The 18,022-nt window shown below is 36.9% G+C and overlaps 1 protein-coding gene across 50 annotated transcripts in view; it reads right to left on the bottom strand.

The window, feature by feature from the left end:
* Positions 1-4,531: 4,531 nt before the first annotated feature.
* lgals4 (galectin 4) overlaps positions 4,532-18,022 on the bottom strand; it is a 34,386-nt gene continuing 20,895 nt past the window's right edge. For 47 of the 50 annotated variants that reach the window (XM_051656929.1, XM_051656938.1, XM_051656928.1 and 44 more), the window contains 12 exons: positions 17,836-17,924; positions 17,403-17,601; positions 17,200-17,313; positions 16,930-17,046; positions 16,640-16,728; positions 16,207-16,405; positions 16,004-16,117; positions 15,767-15,883; positions 11,274-11,362; positions 10,832-11,030; positions 4,917-5,030; positions 4,532-4,761 (listed from right to left, as the gene is read on the bottom strand). In XM_051656929.1, the coding sequence (XP_051512889.1) occupies positions 4,753-4,761; positions 4,917-5,030; positions 10,832-11,030; positions 11,274-11,362; positions 15,767-15,883; positions 16,004-16,117; positions 16,207-16,405; positions 16,640-16,728; positions 16,930-17,046; positions 17,200-17,313; positions 17,403-17,601; positions 17,836-17,924 (1,449 nt within the window). In that variant the 3' untranslated portion in view covers positions 4,532-4,752. The remainder of the gene's footprint in view (positions 4,762-4,916; positions 5,031-10,831; positions 11,031-11,273; positions 11,363-15,766; positions 15,884-16,003; positions 16,118-16,206; positions 16,406-16,639; positions 16,729-16,929; positions 17,047-17,199; positions 17,314-17,402; positions 17,602-17,835; positions 17,925-18,022) is intronic. The other 3 variants (XM_051656943.1, XM_051656945.1, XM_051656944.1) reach the window with 3 other exon arrangements.

Below are 18,022 nucleotides of genomic sequence, written 5' to 3' on the forward strand. Positions count from 1 at the left end.
TATTGTACGTTTTAGTCTTTCCAAATGTACAAACATGTACATTTAAATGTTACAAGTATTAACATACAAATAGCTACGTACTGTGTATTAATGAGATCAGGCCAACATCAAAGTCTTGAAAAACTTTAATGATCTAGTTTGTTACATAATACAAAGACATTCATACATTTTTAATATGACTTATACAGTAAGTGTCCAAATACTTTTTGGAGCCACTGTAATATGAATGCTGGCACTTACTGTAAATAGAGAAGAGGTAATTTTCTCCACTTAAGAACTAGCAAAAGTGGTGTTCATTGACTGGGTGGTAACAGGTAGCTGTAGACATTCTAATTTACATTCACAGGGGTCATACACCACACTCAGCATATACTCACAGAACTCTGTAAATCCAACTCCTACCAGTGACTGTTCAGTGGAGTGACTCAGGCAGGCCTGTAGTTGCTAAACACAATTTTTAAGACTGCAAGCAAGGCAGATATCGAACCACTTGAGGCTAATTTATGAGGCAAAAAAGTTTGCAGGGACTTAGGGCATTGAGGATGCAGACAACATATTTCATAATAAGACTTGCACGGGGTCCAGGATTTACTGCAGTATAGTTACATCATACTCATAGCTATGTCACAGTCACTGCTACTGTACTTCCTAAGTGGACCAAATCTATATGGCAGTGATTTGCCTGTAATTCCCTCACAATTATATTACAGTGTTTTTCCACTTTCTCTAATCAATGTACTTTCCTTCACCCTTTATCTGTCCCTCTATCAGCAGAGATCTTTCTTAAAAAAACTGATTACTAATGATCCACTCTCTTAGCTGTGTTGCACTGATATCTCAGTTCTTACAGTTCATGGATATTAGCACATTAGAGAAAGCTTGGGAGAACAGAATGCTGGATAGCGAGCATGAGCAGTAAGATGGATTGAGTTTTGTGATTTCGATTGTGATGATTCATTATATTGTTTCTGTCCTTAAATTTGATTTGCAGAGCACTTGTTTTTAGAGGGGTGATATTTAGTATAAACCATAGGAACCTTTCACTGTATCACTCTGTTTGTCTGTGTTTGCGCTGATCCAGACCAGAGTATGTGAGTAGTCAGGGCCGGAGTGGGATTCATATTCAGCCCGGGATGTCATGTCCAAGTCAGCCCACACCCAAAAGGGGGATTGGAGGTGAAGATGATAACAATAAAAAAAGGTCACAGCAAAAATGTGCAATATATGTAATTACTTGAAAATTATTTAAGCTCTCCATGTCATTATACCACATATGGCATTCACTAAGATTTTCACTTTGTCATAAGACATCATTGTATGTGTTGTAAAAATAAGTGAATGTTAAAGGGATATTTGATCATTTCCTCACCCTCATGCCATCCCAGATGTGTATGACTTTCTTTTGCAGAACATGAATGAAGATGTTTAGAAGAACTGTTGGTCCATTCAATGCAAGTAAATGAGAAACGGTGAGAAACAGATCAATAATTAAGTCATTTTTTACTATAAATCTCCACTTTCACTTTCATAAGCACTCTTCTCTCTTAAGAGTTCTTCTTCTGTTTTTGGTTATTTACGCAAGCATATCGCCCCCTACTGGATAGGGAGGAGAATTTATATTAAAAAAAAAAACTTAAATATTGATCTGTTTCTCACCCACACCTATCATATCGCTTCTGAATACATAGATTAAACCACTGGAGTTGTATGGATTACTTTTATGCTGCATTTATGAGATTTTTGTACCTTCTGAGTTCTGATCACCATTCACTTGCATTGAAAGGACCAACAGAACTGAGAAATTCTTAAAAGCTTAATTTGTGTTCAGCAGAACACAGAAAGCCATACACATCTGGGATGGCATGAGGGTGAGTAAATGATGAGAGAAATTTCATTTTTGGGTAAACTAAGTTTATTTTAAAGGCTGTCTAGGCACATAATAACACTATAGGACTGTAAATGTTTATAACTCTTTCAAGATGTGCAGGCTCACACTTTAAATGGTCAGTGCTTTGTATTTTAGATAATTAAAATAGCAACAGATCCAGTGAAACAATTAAGGTTGAGTGATTGTTTTTACATTTTTATATGCCATTCAAAAACGTGCCATTTTACAATGATAAGAGTGAAATAAAAGACTAAAAATAACACATTTGTACTTTTCTTTTACTTGGAATGTAAATGTTCAGGACAAAGGCAAAATTGTTACTGTCACTTTAAGAGGGTTTTTAATCGCATTATATAACATTGAAGGCACTCTGTGCAGTTTGTTTCGTTGAGTTTAATCTTTTGAGAGCTGTAAAGTCCCATTATTTTCGTACCGTGTCGTGCTGTTGCATCTGTATTCATTTACTTTAAGTATTCTGTTATTTTGTGACAAGAAAATAATTTTGCTATTATCATTCTGCACTGTTAGGGAAGAGGGTTCCAGAGATTAATTGATTGAGATTGTGAGACTGCAGTCAGTATTAAACTTGTGATGATCTTGTAGGCTACCTGAAGCACGTTTATCCATTCAGCTATTAGTAGCCTATCTGTTCTCGATGGATCTTCCGTGATCCTTCCCGCGCTGTCAAGTGAAGCGACGCCACATCAGTTTGGTCTCTCACAGGCTACTCTCTCATTTGTTTGGGTGTGAGATGATAAAATACAGACTGCGTCCGCTATAATACGGAACGCAATTCTGATCTTTTAAATACCGGATGTTACGGACTGTTGGCAATTGTTATGCGACATATGATGCAACTTTGTCAATCAACATGCGGACCTAACCAGCCCAATATATGACCGGCACAGTGGGAATTCTCCCGATCTTCCCTATTGCCACTCCGGCCATGTGAGTAGTGCTCAGTAGTGCTGCGGAGCGGTGACCAAGTTTTTTTTTTTAAAGATGCAAGTCAATGCATCTGTGTTTTCTCTCGAGAGTGTCGAGGAGTAGTTTAAAAAAAAAAAAAAAAAAAAAAGTCTGAGCGTTGGCGTAGCTTTCTTTCTGTGTGTGGCTTGGTTACACTCAAAGCTTGATGCTTTGGTTTCTTTTGAAACTATATTTGTTAGTAGATATTAATTAATTGTTTATAGAACTGTTGTATAAAAGCAATATCACACACACAAGAAAGAGTGCAGTTGTACTAAATATCAGCACAGCTGGGTTTTGGACGCTGCCGAATGCCACAGGTAATCATAGCTACAGTATATGTAAGGGATAATGTACAGTCAGCCAGTTGCTATTGCAAAATAAACCCCGACAGGGTGTATCAGCCTCAAGGGGTTTATTTTGCGATAACAACTGGCTGCCTGTATATTATCCCGCTTATTACATGGCTACTAACCAAAAAAGAAATAAATTAACATAAAATATTGATTTGTGTTTAAATTATGTTATTATGTGAGAAATAGTTTGCTGAACTGAAATCCACCTCCGAGTTCTGTTTGTGTTTATTTTGTAATTAATGACCGTCTGACTGCTTATTATGCTTCTTATAACAAGACTACTTGCCAAATTAATGTATAAAACTTTGTTTTGAATTTAAATGATTTTATTAGCTTACTTGTAGTGATCGCACAGAAATCCGAGAAGCAGGAACGATGGCTCGAAATACCTGGATGAGCAGTCTGATATGTGTATGTGTGGTTTTTACTGAGCAATATCAGACCACTAGATGCCGCCATTGACCAATCAGAAATGAGTATTCCAAAGAGCCTTGTAATAAAATTATATAACTTTGCCTCCTTAGATGTAAAAAAAAAAAAATAAAAAAACTCCCTGTCTACAGTACTTTCAATGTTTGAGTAGAGAAAGAAAAAGAGAACAAATACTCAAGGGGGGGACCCAAATACTTTAAATTTGGACTCATCTGTCCACAGGATTGATTACCATCTCTCTAACATGACATTTAGTCCTTTTCTACATGTTACTGGGAGACTATGAATCCTTCTTTCTCTATTTTGGTAATGATAGTTGCACACTGTCTAGTAATAACAATAAGCACATTGTATTCAGATCATTACTGCATTCAGACAAAAGCCCACTGATAACAAAGGTGTAATGTGACTATATTACTGTACAAAGAGTTCCACCTTGTGGTCATTTTTTTTTCTATAGACTGACTGTGAAATAGTTTGAGGGTTTCTAAACCTTAATTAGTCTTTGTCCCTGTGAGATGTTACAGAATCTTGTCTTTGTTTCAGCCTGATTAGCATACTTATTTTTTATACATTATTGACACAAACCTTGTGAAACTTGTGCTCATGAGGCTCTTCAGAACTATGAAATGAAACTTGACAGGTTTAATTTTAGTGTTGTTTTCTCTCTAAATCATAATGTTTATTTTTAGGATTCTGTGCCATATAAGTACAAAATCACCTGCTGTGTTATTCAATTTCAGTTCGCTTTTCTTTAAACCATTTCTTTAATATATGCAATGAAACAATGTTGCATGCTTACATGACAGGTGTCTATATAGCCATATGGAGACAGAACCTCTTAAATCTGTTTGTATTAAGGAAACAAAACTTGCAATGTAGAGCAATGTGGTTTAAGAAAATCACTTTTATTTTATTTTAATTGGTCATTTTTATAACAGCAGTAACAGTATTGTCATTGCTATTGATTGAGACCAATTATATGCTTAATTTGTGCATATTAAAATGAGGACATGCATTATTTTAACTTTTTTCATCATTCCCAAACTTCAGAACTTTCTTTAAGAGTGCTTTAAAACACTGGGGGAAGACACCAAAATAACTCTTCATTCACTTATCCTGTGAAAACAGAAGAAAAGAGATGATGAGAGGTGATACTAAGTTTTTAAGTTTAAAAAAAATATATATATTTTTTTTTTAAAAATCATTTTATATGTGTATTTGCAGTATATTGTTTATATACTACAGGGGACAAACAGCCTGATATTACTCACCATGATAAAACCAAAGAAGCTGATGGAGACATTCCCAAGGATATGAAGTGTAGTAACTTTTTCCAAAGGAATGCGGTGCTTGAACATGCAGTGTTGTTGGCCTTTCACATGTACCTGGCAATTCAAAAACAGGTTTTTAAAACATATTAAAGTACATTTTAATGTATTAGTAGCACTAACATTTCAAATGTTTCCTTAAAGAGATAGTTCACCCAAAAATGAAAATTCTCTCATCATGTACTTAACCTAATGCCATCCCAGATGTGTATGACTTTCTTTCTTCAGCAGAACATAAAGATTTCTTTTAGTGGATGGTGATCAGCATTTAAAGCTCCAAAAAGTGCAGACAATCATAGTAAAAGTAATCCATTCGACTCCAGTGGTTAATTTAATGTCTTCTACAGCAATACGATCGCTTTGGGTGAGAAACAGATCAATGTTTAAGTCCTTTTCACTAAAATTGTTTACTTCCGGTCACTCTCCAATGCGCGTTCATGAGGAGAATCAGTACATGCTGCCTCTCGTCTTACGCTTATGCTGCCTGTAATGTAAGCGTGCTGGCATGTTCAAATACAGTAAACAATGAAGCTTGTGAACCGCGTTCTTTAGTAAACTAGGGATGTAGATGATTAACCGTGTAACCCATTAACCAGCATTAACAATTTTATTGACTATTAATATTGGTTAAAAATTAACCGAGAGGTCAACTGAAGAAATAACAGAGAAGTTATTTGTTGGGTTTATCATGTAGGGAATGTTATGTACACACAAGGGCACTGTTAACACATAAATCACTGTCTTCCTCTTAGTCTGAATAACAAGGAAATATGAAGCATGCGCTGTGGGACCGTTTCGTCTGTAAAGACATGTTCCGATGCAAATTGTAAAATAGGATGTTAAAGTTTAGTAGTAGCACGAGTACAATGCGGTACCATATAAAAACAAAACAAACATCTGCAAGTGTCGACATTTAAGGGCATATGTTTATAGCCCCCGCCTATGTTGTACGGGTCGGGAGACGGGTGTGCGATGCGCGTGGGACTTCAGTGCCTTCGGAGCAGGTTTCAGTCTCCGGGCTTCCTGTCAATTGGCTGCATACCAAACTGATCACTGCCCATGTATATAAACTGTTTGTTGAAGACACAGCAGCAGAATTTTTGAGTAGGCTAGCTGTGTTTATTCTTCCATTATTAAACTGCCAAAGGTTATCGCCTTGTAGGTTAATAGGGTGTGCAAGCGATCCTTTCAAAAACATAAGATGGACATATACAGTTGTTTATTCAAATGTTGATGTAATAACTATAGCCAAATATGAACATCTGTCATGTTAGCCTGATTTGTTTCAGCCAATATAAACTTGTTGACAAAAAATATTGTCATGTCTGTAATTAGCCACTTGTTTGATTCATGGCTTATCGGCTGATGGTTAATAAATGGTTAATACTGGTGGTTACTTGGTTAAAATTTGCATCCCTATTGTAAACAAATCGAGCTGCACTTCCGGTTGTATCACACCATTTACTGTGTGAACATGCACTTACGTTGTGTAAGAGGCAGCGTGAACTGATTCCCCTCATGAACACGCATTGGAGAGTGAGCAGAAGTAAACAATTATAGTGAAAAGGACTTGAATATTGATGTGTTTCTCACCAAAAACAATCATATCGCTTTAGAAAACATTAATTTAACCACTGGAGTTGTATGGATTACTTTTACGGTCTGTGCTTTTTGGAGCGTTAAAGTACTGATCACCATCCACTTGCATTGTATGGACATACTGTACAGAGCTGAGATATTCTTCTAAAAAGGTTTGTTTGTGTTCTTCTGAAGAAAGAAAGTCAAACACATCTGGGATGGCATGAGGGTGAGTAAATGATGAGAGAAGTTTCATTTTTGGGTGAACCAACTAACCATTTAATAGTGGCATATCGGCATTTATCAATGGACCCTTTTAACAGACTGTGATAATGCATTTCAGACTTAATTTAGCCGCATAAATTAGTGCTGTGTTCCAGAAATGTATACGAAAAATGTATACAATGATATATCGCCACGTTCTCCTTGCTTCATCTGTATCGATTAAGGGGCTTCTACTTGACTCGAGAGAGCATTGCCTAATACATTGAACTCTATGGAGTGAAGCGTCAGTTCCAGCATTACCCCAGTAAAACGTTGTAATGCGGCACTCAAAGTAAAAAAATTTTTTACTTTGGCCCCATTGCTGCAGACCTTTCAAAGCTTCAACCAATGATTAACTTGCAATACGGAAAGTCTGTCTTACAAACAGATCGAACTTTACACCAAAGTTACTTTCATACATGTTTGTGCCTTACTAAGAATGTCTTTTAGTGTACAAAGCAACAGAAAGTATTTGTAAAACTTAATGAAAACATATTGAATGTCTCATTTTTTATTCATAAATATTGAACTTATTGTTTCTGAATACTCAAAGACCTCAGTTCTTGACCTAATTTTAATTCATCAAGAACATTCTAAGAACTTAACATAAATGAGCCCTCTTACTACTTTGCAATTAATAATCTACTAAAGCCAGGAATCGCCAGGAATTTTTTTCTTCTAAGTCGAAATACATGTTTTAAATGTTTACTGTGTATACCTCCTGCTTTCTTGCCTGGTAAACTCATAAAATTTTCCCTCCGTGGTGCTATATACAACGCTTGTCATATGGAGGGCAAAGTGGTACGTGGTACTGGCATCAAGCGAGGCGTTGACGCCTTGAAGCCACTTTAGGTAGCACTTTTAAAGTTTGAGGATAGCCATTTCAATCATGTGACACAAATTAGTGGTTTCAATCAAGTGAGCAGTAGTAGACCACCACATTTAGAATGGATGAGAGACCGCTACCGCTACCATCAGGAAAATAAAAATCTAAAATGTGGGTACATTTAGGATTTTTGCCAATACCAGGCAGTCAGGAGTTAGATATGATTCACGTGATATGCAAATCCTGCAAAACTAAAGTGAAGTACTTCGGATACACCACAAACCTCCATCTACATATGTCAAGACACCATCCAGACCAACCCATGGACACAACAGGTAGCAGACCGCACTCAGCTTCTCAACATCCACCAATACTGCCTTATGTTTATATCTTGAAACTTCTACCCATGGCTCCACAAGGTTACAAATGTATTGATGTGTTTCATATGCCACTGCCAGGATTTACAGCCATAGAGCTTTGTAGAGAATAAGGTCTTCAGACAATTACTTCAAGAGGGTGAGCAAAGCTACACAATACCCACATGTCAGTTCTTAACTAAAATGGCAATGTCCCAGTAGGGATGGGCACGAGTACTCGAGTACTCGGACGTGGCAGCAATGATCAATCATGAAAACATTGATCAATGGTGATCATGCATTATGTGACTTTTCACTTAATTCGAAATTCAATGACAATTTCCTGACAACTAAACACAAATGGGGAGGAGGGAAGAGGGAGCTTATTTTAAATTTTGAGATTGATTATGAGGTTTGAGATCTCATAATATGATTGATTATGAGATTGTGATTTTGAGGGGTACATTGATTATCAGAGACGTCTCATAGCAACCAAACTGATATACGATGCTGCAATGCTATTGTTACAAAAATCAAAACAGAGTGTTATTAACCATGTTTTGAACACCTGTCTCTGCAAAATGTTTGCTAAGCACATTTTATTATAATTTAATGTAAGAACTTTGACTCGTTAATGGATATTATTTAATAAAAGTGAATGTTTGTCACTGACTGTAAACCTCCCTGTACTGGGTGGACGTAACACACACCTGCATCTCGACAAATGGGAGTTGAAGATTTCCACACAAGTTTCCAAGTTAGAAGTCCGACATAAAGTGTCATTCCGTTGCACTTTCCCCAGTTGAAAGGTTGAAATTCTGACTCTCAGAGAGGAATGCTTAATGAATCACCAATACAACAACAATATGGAACATCGCGGCTTTCCCCACAGGATACACACACACATACACACACGCACACACACACCAGGCATGTGGCAGTGGACTCAACGCACTGAAGCAGGCAAGTCTTTCAAACAGCTAGACAGAGTGCAGCTAAATGGAACAGAATGCAGCGTCTTCAAAACTTCAACTTAACACGCATATTAAAAACGCAATGGTTATGGTGTCTCCTGTTAAGCCAACTGTGATCTGAAAATAGACGGTTCAGACAGTCACTAAAAAAACAGTAACACTTACTAAGATTACTACAGTAAAGTTGGGCAGCGAATCTTCACATAATGACAAAATATGATGCATCATATTTTGATTATGCAATCTTTTGTACATTTTATAACAGATTATTTTATAACACCCTATAATGAATAGACGATACACTGGAACAAGATGTAATGCAGCAGCCAAAGACGTTTGTCAGACATGTTATTAAATATACAATTATGCACATGTCATTGGCCCTCAAGTACCTCGAGTAATTAGTCAGAGTACTCAAGTAGACAAAATGACCAAAATGCCCATCCCTATGCCCCAATTGTATGCTGATGCTGAGCGAGACATCTAACTTTCAGTCTCTTCTGCAGACGGAGTTGCCATTACCTGGAATGCATGAATGTCAAGAGCAACCCCATCATTACAGTAACTTGTCACTGCATATCTCTAAAATGGGACATTGTCTCACACGTTCAGACTAGGTATATCTGAGGTTGTGTTGCATTATTTTAAGATCTATGCATAACCTAACCTAACCCTGATCTATGACATATTGATTGGATATCGGTCTTGGTGGACTAGATCTGCTATGCTGCTGCTGCAGAGCAAGTATACATGCTTTACTCATTGTATCGATGTCATTGCATCATTGGTTAATTGATCGATGCATCGATCCAGATTGATGGATCGTTACACCCCTACCGAGTCAGTTTGCAAACAGATAACAAGTCAAGAAATCTTTTTTAGAGAAACTACATAGAATTTCATGGCTTTGCCTTATATGTTGCACACTTTATTGTATATAAAAGAGCATTTGATTTTGAACCAAAATATTTTAAATTATAGTTAGGGTGGCACAAAACACAAAACAAATAAATCAATTTATTTTTCTTTTCTTTATGGACCTTATTATGTTTTGAATGGTGCAAAATATAAGGTTTTGCCTATACTGTTGTACAGATTACAATAAACAGCTGTTATACTAAAGGATGCTCTGGAGAAATTCAGTTCAAAATTAACGTATATTAATGTATATTAGGGCAGTGGTGGTGGCGTAGTGGGCTAAAGCACATAACTTGTTGCTGGTTCAATCCCCACAGCCATCACCATTGTGTCCTTGAGCAAGGCACTTAACTCCAGGTTGCTCCAGGGGGATTGTCCCTGTTATAAGTGCACTGTAAGTCTCTTTGGATAAAAGCGCCTGCCAAATGCATAAATGTAAATGTAAATGTAAAACGTCGTATGGTAACCTCTGTATCGTGATGTGTATTGCATAGTGATGTTGGCGATACAAAGCCCCAGTGAAAATTTAGCTTTTTGTTATATATATTTTCCATTTTTTATTATTTAATGTAAATTTATAACATTATTCTTTGTTTTATATTACCCTGGCATAAAAAAAAGTCAACTCTGCTGCGATGGTGTTTTAAAAAAGAATTGCTGAGGGACTGACAGTAAATTTGGCTTCTTTTTCTCTTCTGACTGCCGTAATCCCTCTCTCTATTTTTTCCATGTTTAGGAAAGTCATGGAAAAGTAATAGTGGATTTTTTTTCTTTTGCTGTTAAGGCAAAATGGCAACGCAAAAATAATATGTATTAGAGAATTTCACCCCGCTATAGTTTACTGCCACATTCCAAAACCTGAAACGTTAAAAGGGTCCTTTGCAGAAAGGCCCATTTGATTTTTGTGAACTGCTTGTCCATGTACGAATGTTCAATACACACCTTGTATCCATCAGATGTGATGACAATGAGTATATCAAATGCTTCTCCCTTTTTGAAGGGGTTTTCAGAGGCATATTCCTCAGTCTGCCATCCTCCCTTCCTGAAGCTGTTCATGATCACCTTGTTGCCCATTCGGGGGTTGAAGTGGAAAGCAATATCATCCTTGTCAGACTGTCCAGTCTTGAAATTTATTGAAAACCTGCGTGGAAGTCGAGGCATGTGAAATCAACTGAATCCAAATAATAGTAAACATTCTTTCCAGCCCCATGATGAATTCTTCCACCATAAAAGAACTACATTTCAGATCATAAACTGTTTAATATTCAGTGCATATTAGAGAATACAGTCTTTTTCTGACTACACTGAGAAGTCCTGACGGTCCTGACAACACATTCATTTTGTATATGGTTGCATACACATTGGCAACAAAAGAATTGCTTACCGGTCTGCATTATGAGCAACAACTCCCTGCATGTACAAGGCCATCCCTGCTCTCAGACCCCCGGCAATTGGGCCCACATAGGGAAGGGTCTGCAGTGAGGGAAAAAGATATATGTTAGGGATGTTAATGAAAAATCAATGATCGATTATTTGTTGTTAATAATTTGATCGATTTAGATTTTCATAGTTGATTAATCAATTTCAACACAAATGCGTTCAGTTCATGCCAGCAGATCCAGAAAAGGATGTCTATACAGTAATCCACCGCTAGAGGGCGCAATGCTGCTTGTGTCCTATCAGCATCATGCAATAAGAAAGAAGGCTTGTAAGATCAAGTGGGTTCAATGTAATCATGGAACGTTTCTCTACAGGGTTCAATGCTAAAGATTTTTTTCTACTGGACTGGTTGGACCAATGGTTCAGATTTTTCAGAAAATTTTCACTTGCCCCAACACAAAAATGACAAATAGCTGTTTTTACCTTCATGACTTTAAATAAATGTGTCCAAAGCTAAATATTTCTTATACATTTTTAAGACAGTGTCCCCCAAAATTTTATCACATTTATAATTTTCAAGATATGATTTATGCCTTCTGTAACCCTACACTGCATGGAGAGAGATGCGAGAGATGAATGGAGAGACATGGAGTCCTATAGGAGGAAACTGCTGATTTGTTTATGTTCCAATGTGTGGATTACTGATTTTATCCAACATGTTAAAGTGAAAAAATTTGGGAATTTTGCACATTCTGAACATGGAATGTGCGGGGATACTTAAAATGTTGCGCAAGACATGCATTCCAGCTACGAAATTCATGAAGTGGGGTTTTTCCTGCTATTTTCCACACACTGGTAATCGCTGCTGCTAAGACACTTGGAAAAGAGCGAGGACAGTTCTAGGACAGCGTGCTCGGTGTATGCACAGTCTTGTGCGCACACTTGACCGTGCCTTAGTGCGTCGAGTAGGGCTGCACAATTAATCGAAAAACTAATCGCGATTATGATTACGGCTGCCACAATTATGTAATGTTACAGCATTCATTCTGAATGGTTTCTATTTACAGTGTATTTTTGCAGCGATTGAGTATTATAACCAATGACAGACATGTCCGTTGAGCAATGAAATGGCAATGGCCGATCAGAGACACTTAAATTAGCCCTCCGTCATATGAATAACGACAACTGATACTAAAGTGCAAGTTTTAAACAGTCTGATGCCCAGATGCTTGCTTTTTGTATCACCTTTATTTGCAGTGGCACACGGAAATTAAAACTGAAGAAACATAACCTCACACTCAAAAAGAAGCTGTCGAACAAAAGCAAAATGTACTTGGGAATTATTTTGGATTCATTGCATGTTGTGCTGCTTGCTTGCAACGTAGATGGTAAATACACTGCAAATGAGCAATGCGTCAATGCTCCTGTTCTAAGTAAGGCATTGACGCGGTGCACATAATTGATTTGTTCTGATTAGACAGTTTAATTTTTAATGAGAGCATTCGTGAGAGTGCAGAACTCTGTGTGGAGTGTCAGTGAGCTTGCGCTGAACTGTGGGGCTCAAACAGTATAAACCTTCCATGAGAGACAGAAGTCACTGTAATGGGAGCGTCCGTCTTGTTGCTCGATTTATGTGTACAAATTATTAAAAATTTAATAACAGTTTCATTTTTTCTTGTTAATAATTATGCCAATGCAAATTTGATTTGTATAAAATAGCAATAAAGTAATTCAGCTTTACTTGTTTTGGAGGTGTAGCCAACTTAAGGAAAATGGCATGAATGGCATGTTTCACGAATCACCAACATTGTTAACATGTTTGCTCAAATAAGACCCATTTGCCACGCTGCTGCTATTAGCAGATTTTACATTTTCACAAATCGCACAAACTCTGATCGCAAATGGCTGGTTTTAATTTCCAGGCCAAATTTGAGGCCAAATATGATCTAACGGTGATCTTATATGAACAAGACCACCATTGAATATCTAAAGGGATGAATGGACCCTTTTCACATATCCAGGTTTGCAGAGCGGAAGTAGAATCACAGTTGGGTGAAATAGAATCATAGTTGGGTAAACTTGAATGGTGGTGAATGGGAGATCACAACAAATGTAATTATTGCTCACATGTTTGCTCCAGCAGCAAAAGAAAATATCAACGATTACGCTTTCACAGGTTTTCAAAGGACGATTAAAATATAGAGCACTAAGTAACAGCAGTAAGAAGAGGGAAATAGGCTACATTTTCTGTCACTCCATCAACAGCTGTGTTAGAAGCCTCATCACTGCTATGGTAACTCGATTTTTAAGACTTATTCCAGGGTAATATATTTCAAAGTTCAATGTTATAAACTTACACTAAATATTTGTAAAATTGCAAATATAAAAAAGTTTGCTACATTTACGTTGTTAAAGTGGAAACGCATAACACATCTGTGAAAAGGGTGCATGGGCACCCGTATCGCCACCACAGCGTTTACTGAATGCAGTAAGTAACTTGGTCAATTTAAATGGGCTGTTAATAAGTTTGAAAATTAAAATTGTCATATTATTTACTGTATGTGGACCAATAATTTAAGAGGTAAAGACACATATTGCATTTCTGATGGTAGTTTTTGATTTTATGCCACAATTTTCAGGCTTTAGAGGTTAAAAATGTGGGGATTTCTGTTTATCTACCTGTTACATGTCACACAGGCATGTTGAATCAAGTAAAAACTGGTTTTGTCAATAGTTCAGAAAGAACCTATATATATTTCTTCCATACCATAGAGATACATTTAAAAGAACTTTTATTAGGCCTAAACTAACAAACATTATCACAATATTTAATACTTAAAAGAAACAGGAGTGCAACTCATATCCATCATTGAAATTCAGTTTAATGGACATTAATAATCAGGATTACAATATCAAGGGCAATAATCGACAGTTTGATTTTTGATTTTAGTCATAATCGTGCATCTCTAGCATAGAGTATTTTATACACGCACATTTTTGGGAGCTAAATATAATTACGCTCGCTTGTCTCTGAGTGCTTGGTTAAAAGACTTGGTTCACTCAGTAATTTCTTTTAATTTTCGTGCTCTCACTTGTTGTTTGTTTGCACTTATGTTAGAAATGCTGCTCTGGTTCGATCAGTCAAGTGACCGTTAAAGCACCTGGCCTGAATCTCTCTCAAACTGGCCCCAGGCCATCGGGTAGTCCTTATTGTCGAGCCCTGTCTATAAATGAACATTATATTTACTGCATAAACTGTGATAGTGTGTTAAAGTACAACATGACAACAAACATTGTTAATCTGCATATGTCATCCACACCGATAAAGTTCTTGCTGGGAGAGCATGAGGTGCATTCACCGTCACCAGTGTAGAGGCAGTGCTGGGTAGCAACTGATTACATGTAATCTGGGTTACGTAATATAAGTACTTGTAATTAGAGTAAATTACATTTTAAAATACTAATAATCAGATTATAGTTACCTTAATATGGATTATATGAATACATGTTATTCAGAAAACGGCAATAAACAGTTAATAATTTATTGATTCCCCTATTTTATTTTATTTTATTTTATTTATTTATTTTATGTTTTTCATTCTCAATCAGCCTCCTGCTGATACATTTGGTAAGTCTGTGTTTTCGGAGGGTTGTGGAATTGCACACACTGGCCTGATACTAGCCACTGGCCAGGTAGCTATAACACTGAAGATGGAGTGTCTCACTCAGAATTTGACCACTGGATTTTACAAATATAATTTTACTTTTAAGGAGACACAGGGCAAAAACATTTCTGTGCAAGGTAAACTCAGCCTTCCAAAAGTTAATTTCCTGTCCACTTCTGTGTCAGACCTACTGAATCATTCGAAGGTGTGCAAGCATCTTAACTTTATATTGAACATCTAGCCAGCTCCTGACGAACATATTTTAATCGTTATTTGAATTTCCTGTGTGTCATAGTAACATGCGGCACTATGTATTTGGAAAGGTTTTGTCAATCAAACATATCAAAGTGCTTATGTTTGAATACATGTAATTTCATATTCACAATCTAATCCACACATAAATGCTGAACTCATTGCATTTGCACAGTAAAGTTTTAGTTTTTTTTAGTTGCTTTTGTACATGAATGTGCTTTTACAATAACTTCTCAGTCTGTTTTATGTGACACTGATTCACAAATATAAATGGTCTGATCTGTTACCTCACATGGATGGTGTTTGTAATGCCGAAATTGCTGGAGTAAGACCACATTTGTTAAACATGCCATAGATAACCTGTACATAATTTTAAAAAACATGTGTGTTGTAAGTGGTACGCCTTACAGTTTATTATTTTAATTATTTATGATTAATCGATTTTCATTCATTAACCCTAATGATTGTCGATAAGGAAAATTTCGTACAATTTTTATCCCTTGCATCAGTACTATTTTTGACCGTTTTCATATAACATTTATTTCACACTGAACAGTCACTGAAATTAGCTGTTGCTCACAGGACTATGGACTGGATGTAAGATCTCTGACTGTATAGTGGAAAGACTCCAGTGTGTGCTGCCCAGACTGGTGATTGTTGTCTTGGCTTCCTTAGTAAATGAAGATATGCTCCAGTTCTAATGAGAGAAAAGAGAGTGTATTTAGTCAGTTTTTACTCACCACAATATTCAAACTGAATTACGACATATTATTATTCACGCTACATTATTGCCATAACTGAAGAAAATTTGACTTACTTCTATGAAGCCAAAAAAGTTTAAGGCAACATTTCCATTTATATGTAATGCTGACACTTTTTCCAGAGGTACACGGTGCTTAAACATGTAGTGCTCCTTGCCATTCACATATACCTAAGGAATCGAGGTGAAAGAGTCCGCTTGAAGACAATTGCTTGGCTTACATTTAGGAGTCCTTTGAGTTTGGGATACAAAGCACATACCTGATATCCTTCAGGTTTGGGGACGATAAACATTTCAAAAGCATCTCCCTTTTTGAAGGGGTTTTCAGAGGCAGATTCCTCAGTCTGCCATCCTCCATTCCTGAAGCTGTTCATGGCCACCTTGCTGCCCATTCGGGGGTTGAAGTGGAAAGCTATATCATCCTTGTCAGACTGTCCAGTCTGGAAATTTATTGCGAACCTGCATGGAAGTTGAGGCATTTTATGACAACCGAATCCATATAACAACAAACATTTTTCTAAGCTTTACAACCCCAACATGAATTCTTCCACTATAAAATAACTACATTTCAGATCACAAATATGTTAATATTCTTTTCATATTAGAGGATACAGTCTTTTCCTGACTAAAGTCTATTAAAGCATTCATTGTTTATATGGTTGCATAAATGCAGTCAAAAACATAATTGCTTACTGGTCAGCATTAGTTGGAACAACTCCCTGCAAGTACAAGGCCATTCCTGCTCTAAGTCCTCCAGGAATTGTGCCCACATAGGGAAGGATCTGCAGTGTGCGCAACAAAATTGCATCAGTTTTGTGTTATCCAGAACTTTGTGGTAGTTTTTAACTCATGGAATTGGGAAATGTGGCTTTTCAGTAATGTTTCAAAAGGCCTAACATATCTGAAACTATGGGGTAACAATTGTTTTTGAGAGAAACACTTTATTATACACTAAAATGTAACTGAAATGATCTGTCACTCACAGGATTTTGGACCGGGTGTAAGACCTCTGACTGTGTGGGTGAAAGACCCCAGTGTGAGCTGCTCAGACTGGTGATTGTTGTCTTGGCTTCCTTAGTAAATGAAGGTATTCTCCAGTTCTAATGTGAGGAAAGAGAGTGTGTTTAGACAGCTTTCTAATGAGAGAAAAAGAATGTATTTAGACAACATTTTACTCTCCACAGTATTCTCAATGAGTTCCGACAAATGATCATCAATTCAAAATTGCTGTAACTTAAAAATATGTAACTTACTTCTATGAAGCCAAACAGCTTTGCGGCAATATGTCCAAGGATATTTAATGATGTCACTTTTTCCAGAGGTATACGGTGCTTAAACATGTAGTGCTCCTTGCCATTCACAAATACCTAAGGAATCGATGTGAAAGAGTCCGCTTGAAGACAATTGCTTGGCTTACATTTAGGAGTCCTTTGAGTTTGGGATACAAAGCACATACCTGATATCCTTCAGGTTTGGGGACGATAAACATTTCAAAAGCATCTCCCTTTTTGAAGGGGTTTTCAGAGGCAGATTCCTCAGTCTGCCATCCTCCATTCCTGAAGCTGTTCATGGCCATCTTGCTGCCCATTCGGGGGTTGAAGTGGAAAGCTATATCATCCTTGTCAGATTGTCCAGTCTTGAAATTTATTGCGAACCTGCATGGAAGTTGAGGCATTTTATGACCACCCTATCCATATAACAACAAACATTTTTCTAAGCTTTACAACCCCAACATGAATTCTTCCACTATAAAATAACTACATTTCAGATCACAAATAGGTTAATATTCTGTCCGTATTAGAGGATACAGTTTTTTCCTGACTAAAGCCTAGTAAAGCATTCATTGTTTATATGGTTGTATAAATGCAGTCAAAAACATAATTGCTTACTGGTCAGCATTAGTTGGAACAACTCCCTGCAAGTACAAGGCCATTCCTGCTCTAAGTCCTCCAGGAATTGTGCCCACATAGGGAAGGATCTGCAGTGTTTGCAACAAAATTGCATCAGTCTTGTGTTACCCACAACTTTGTGGTAGTTTTTAACTCATGGAATTGGGAAAGGGACGTTTCATTAATG

Source organism: Myxocyprinus asiaticus, chromosome 26 (assembly GCF_019703515.2).
Source record: "Myxocyprinus asiaticus isolate MX2 ecotype Aquarium Trade chromosome 26, UBuf_Myxa_2, whole genome shotgun sequence".
In the NCBI taxonomy this organism is placed as follows: domain Eukaryota; kingdom Metazoa; phylum Chordata; class Actinopteri; order Cypriniformes; family Catostomidae; genus Myxocyprinus; species Myxocyprinus asiaticus.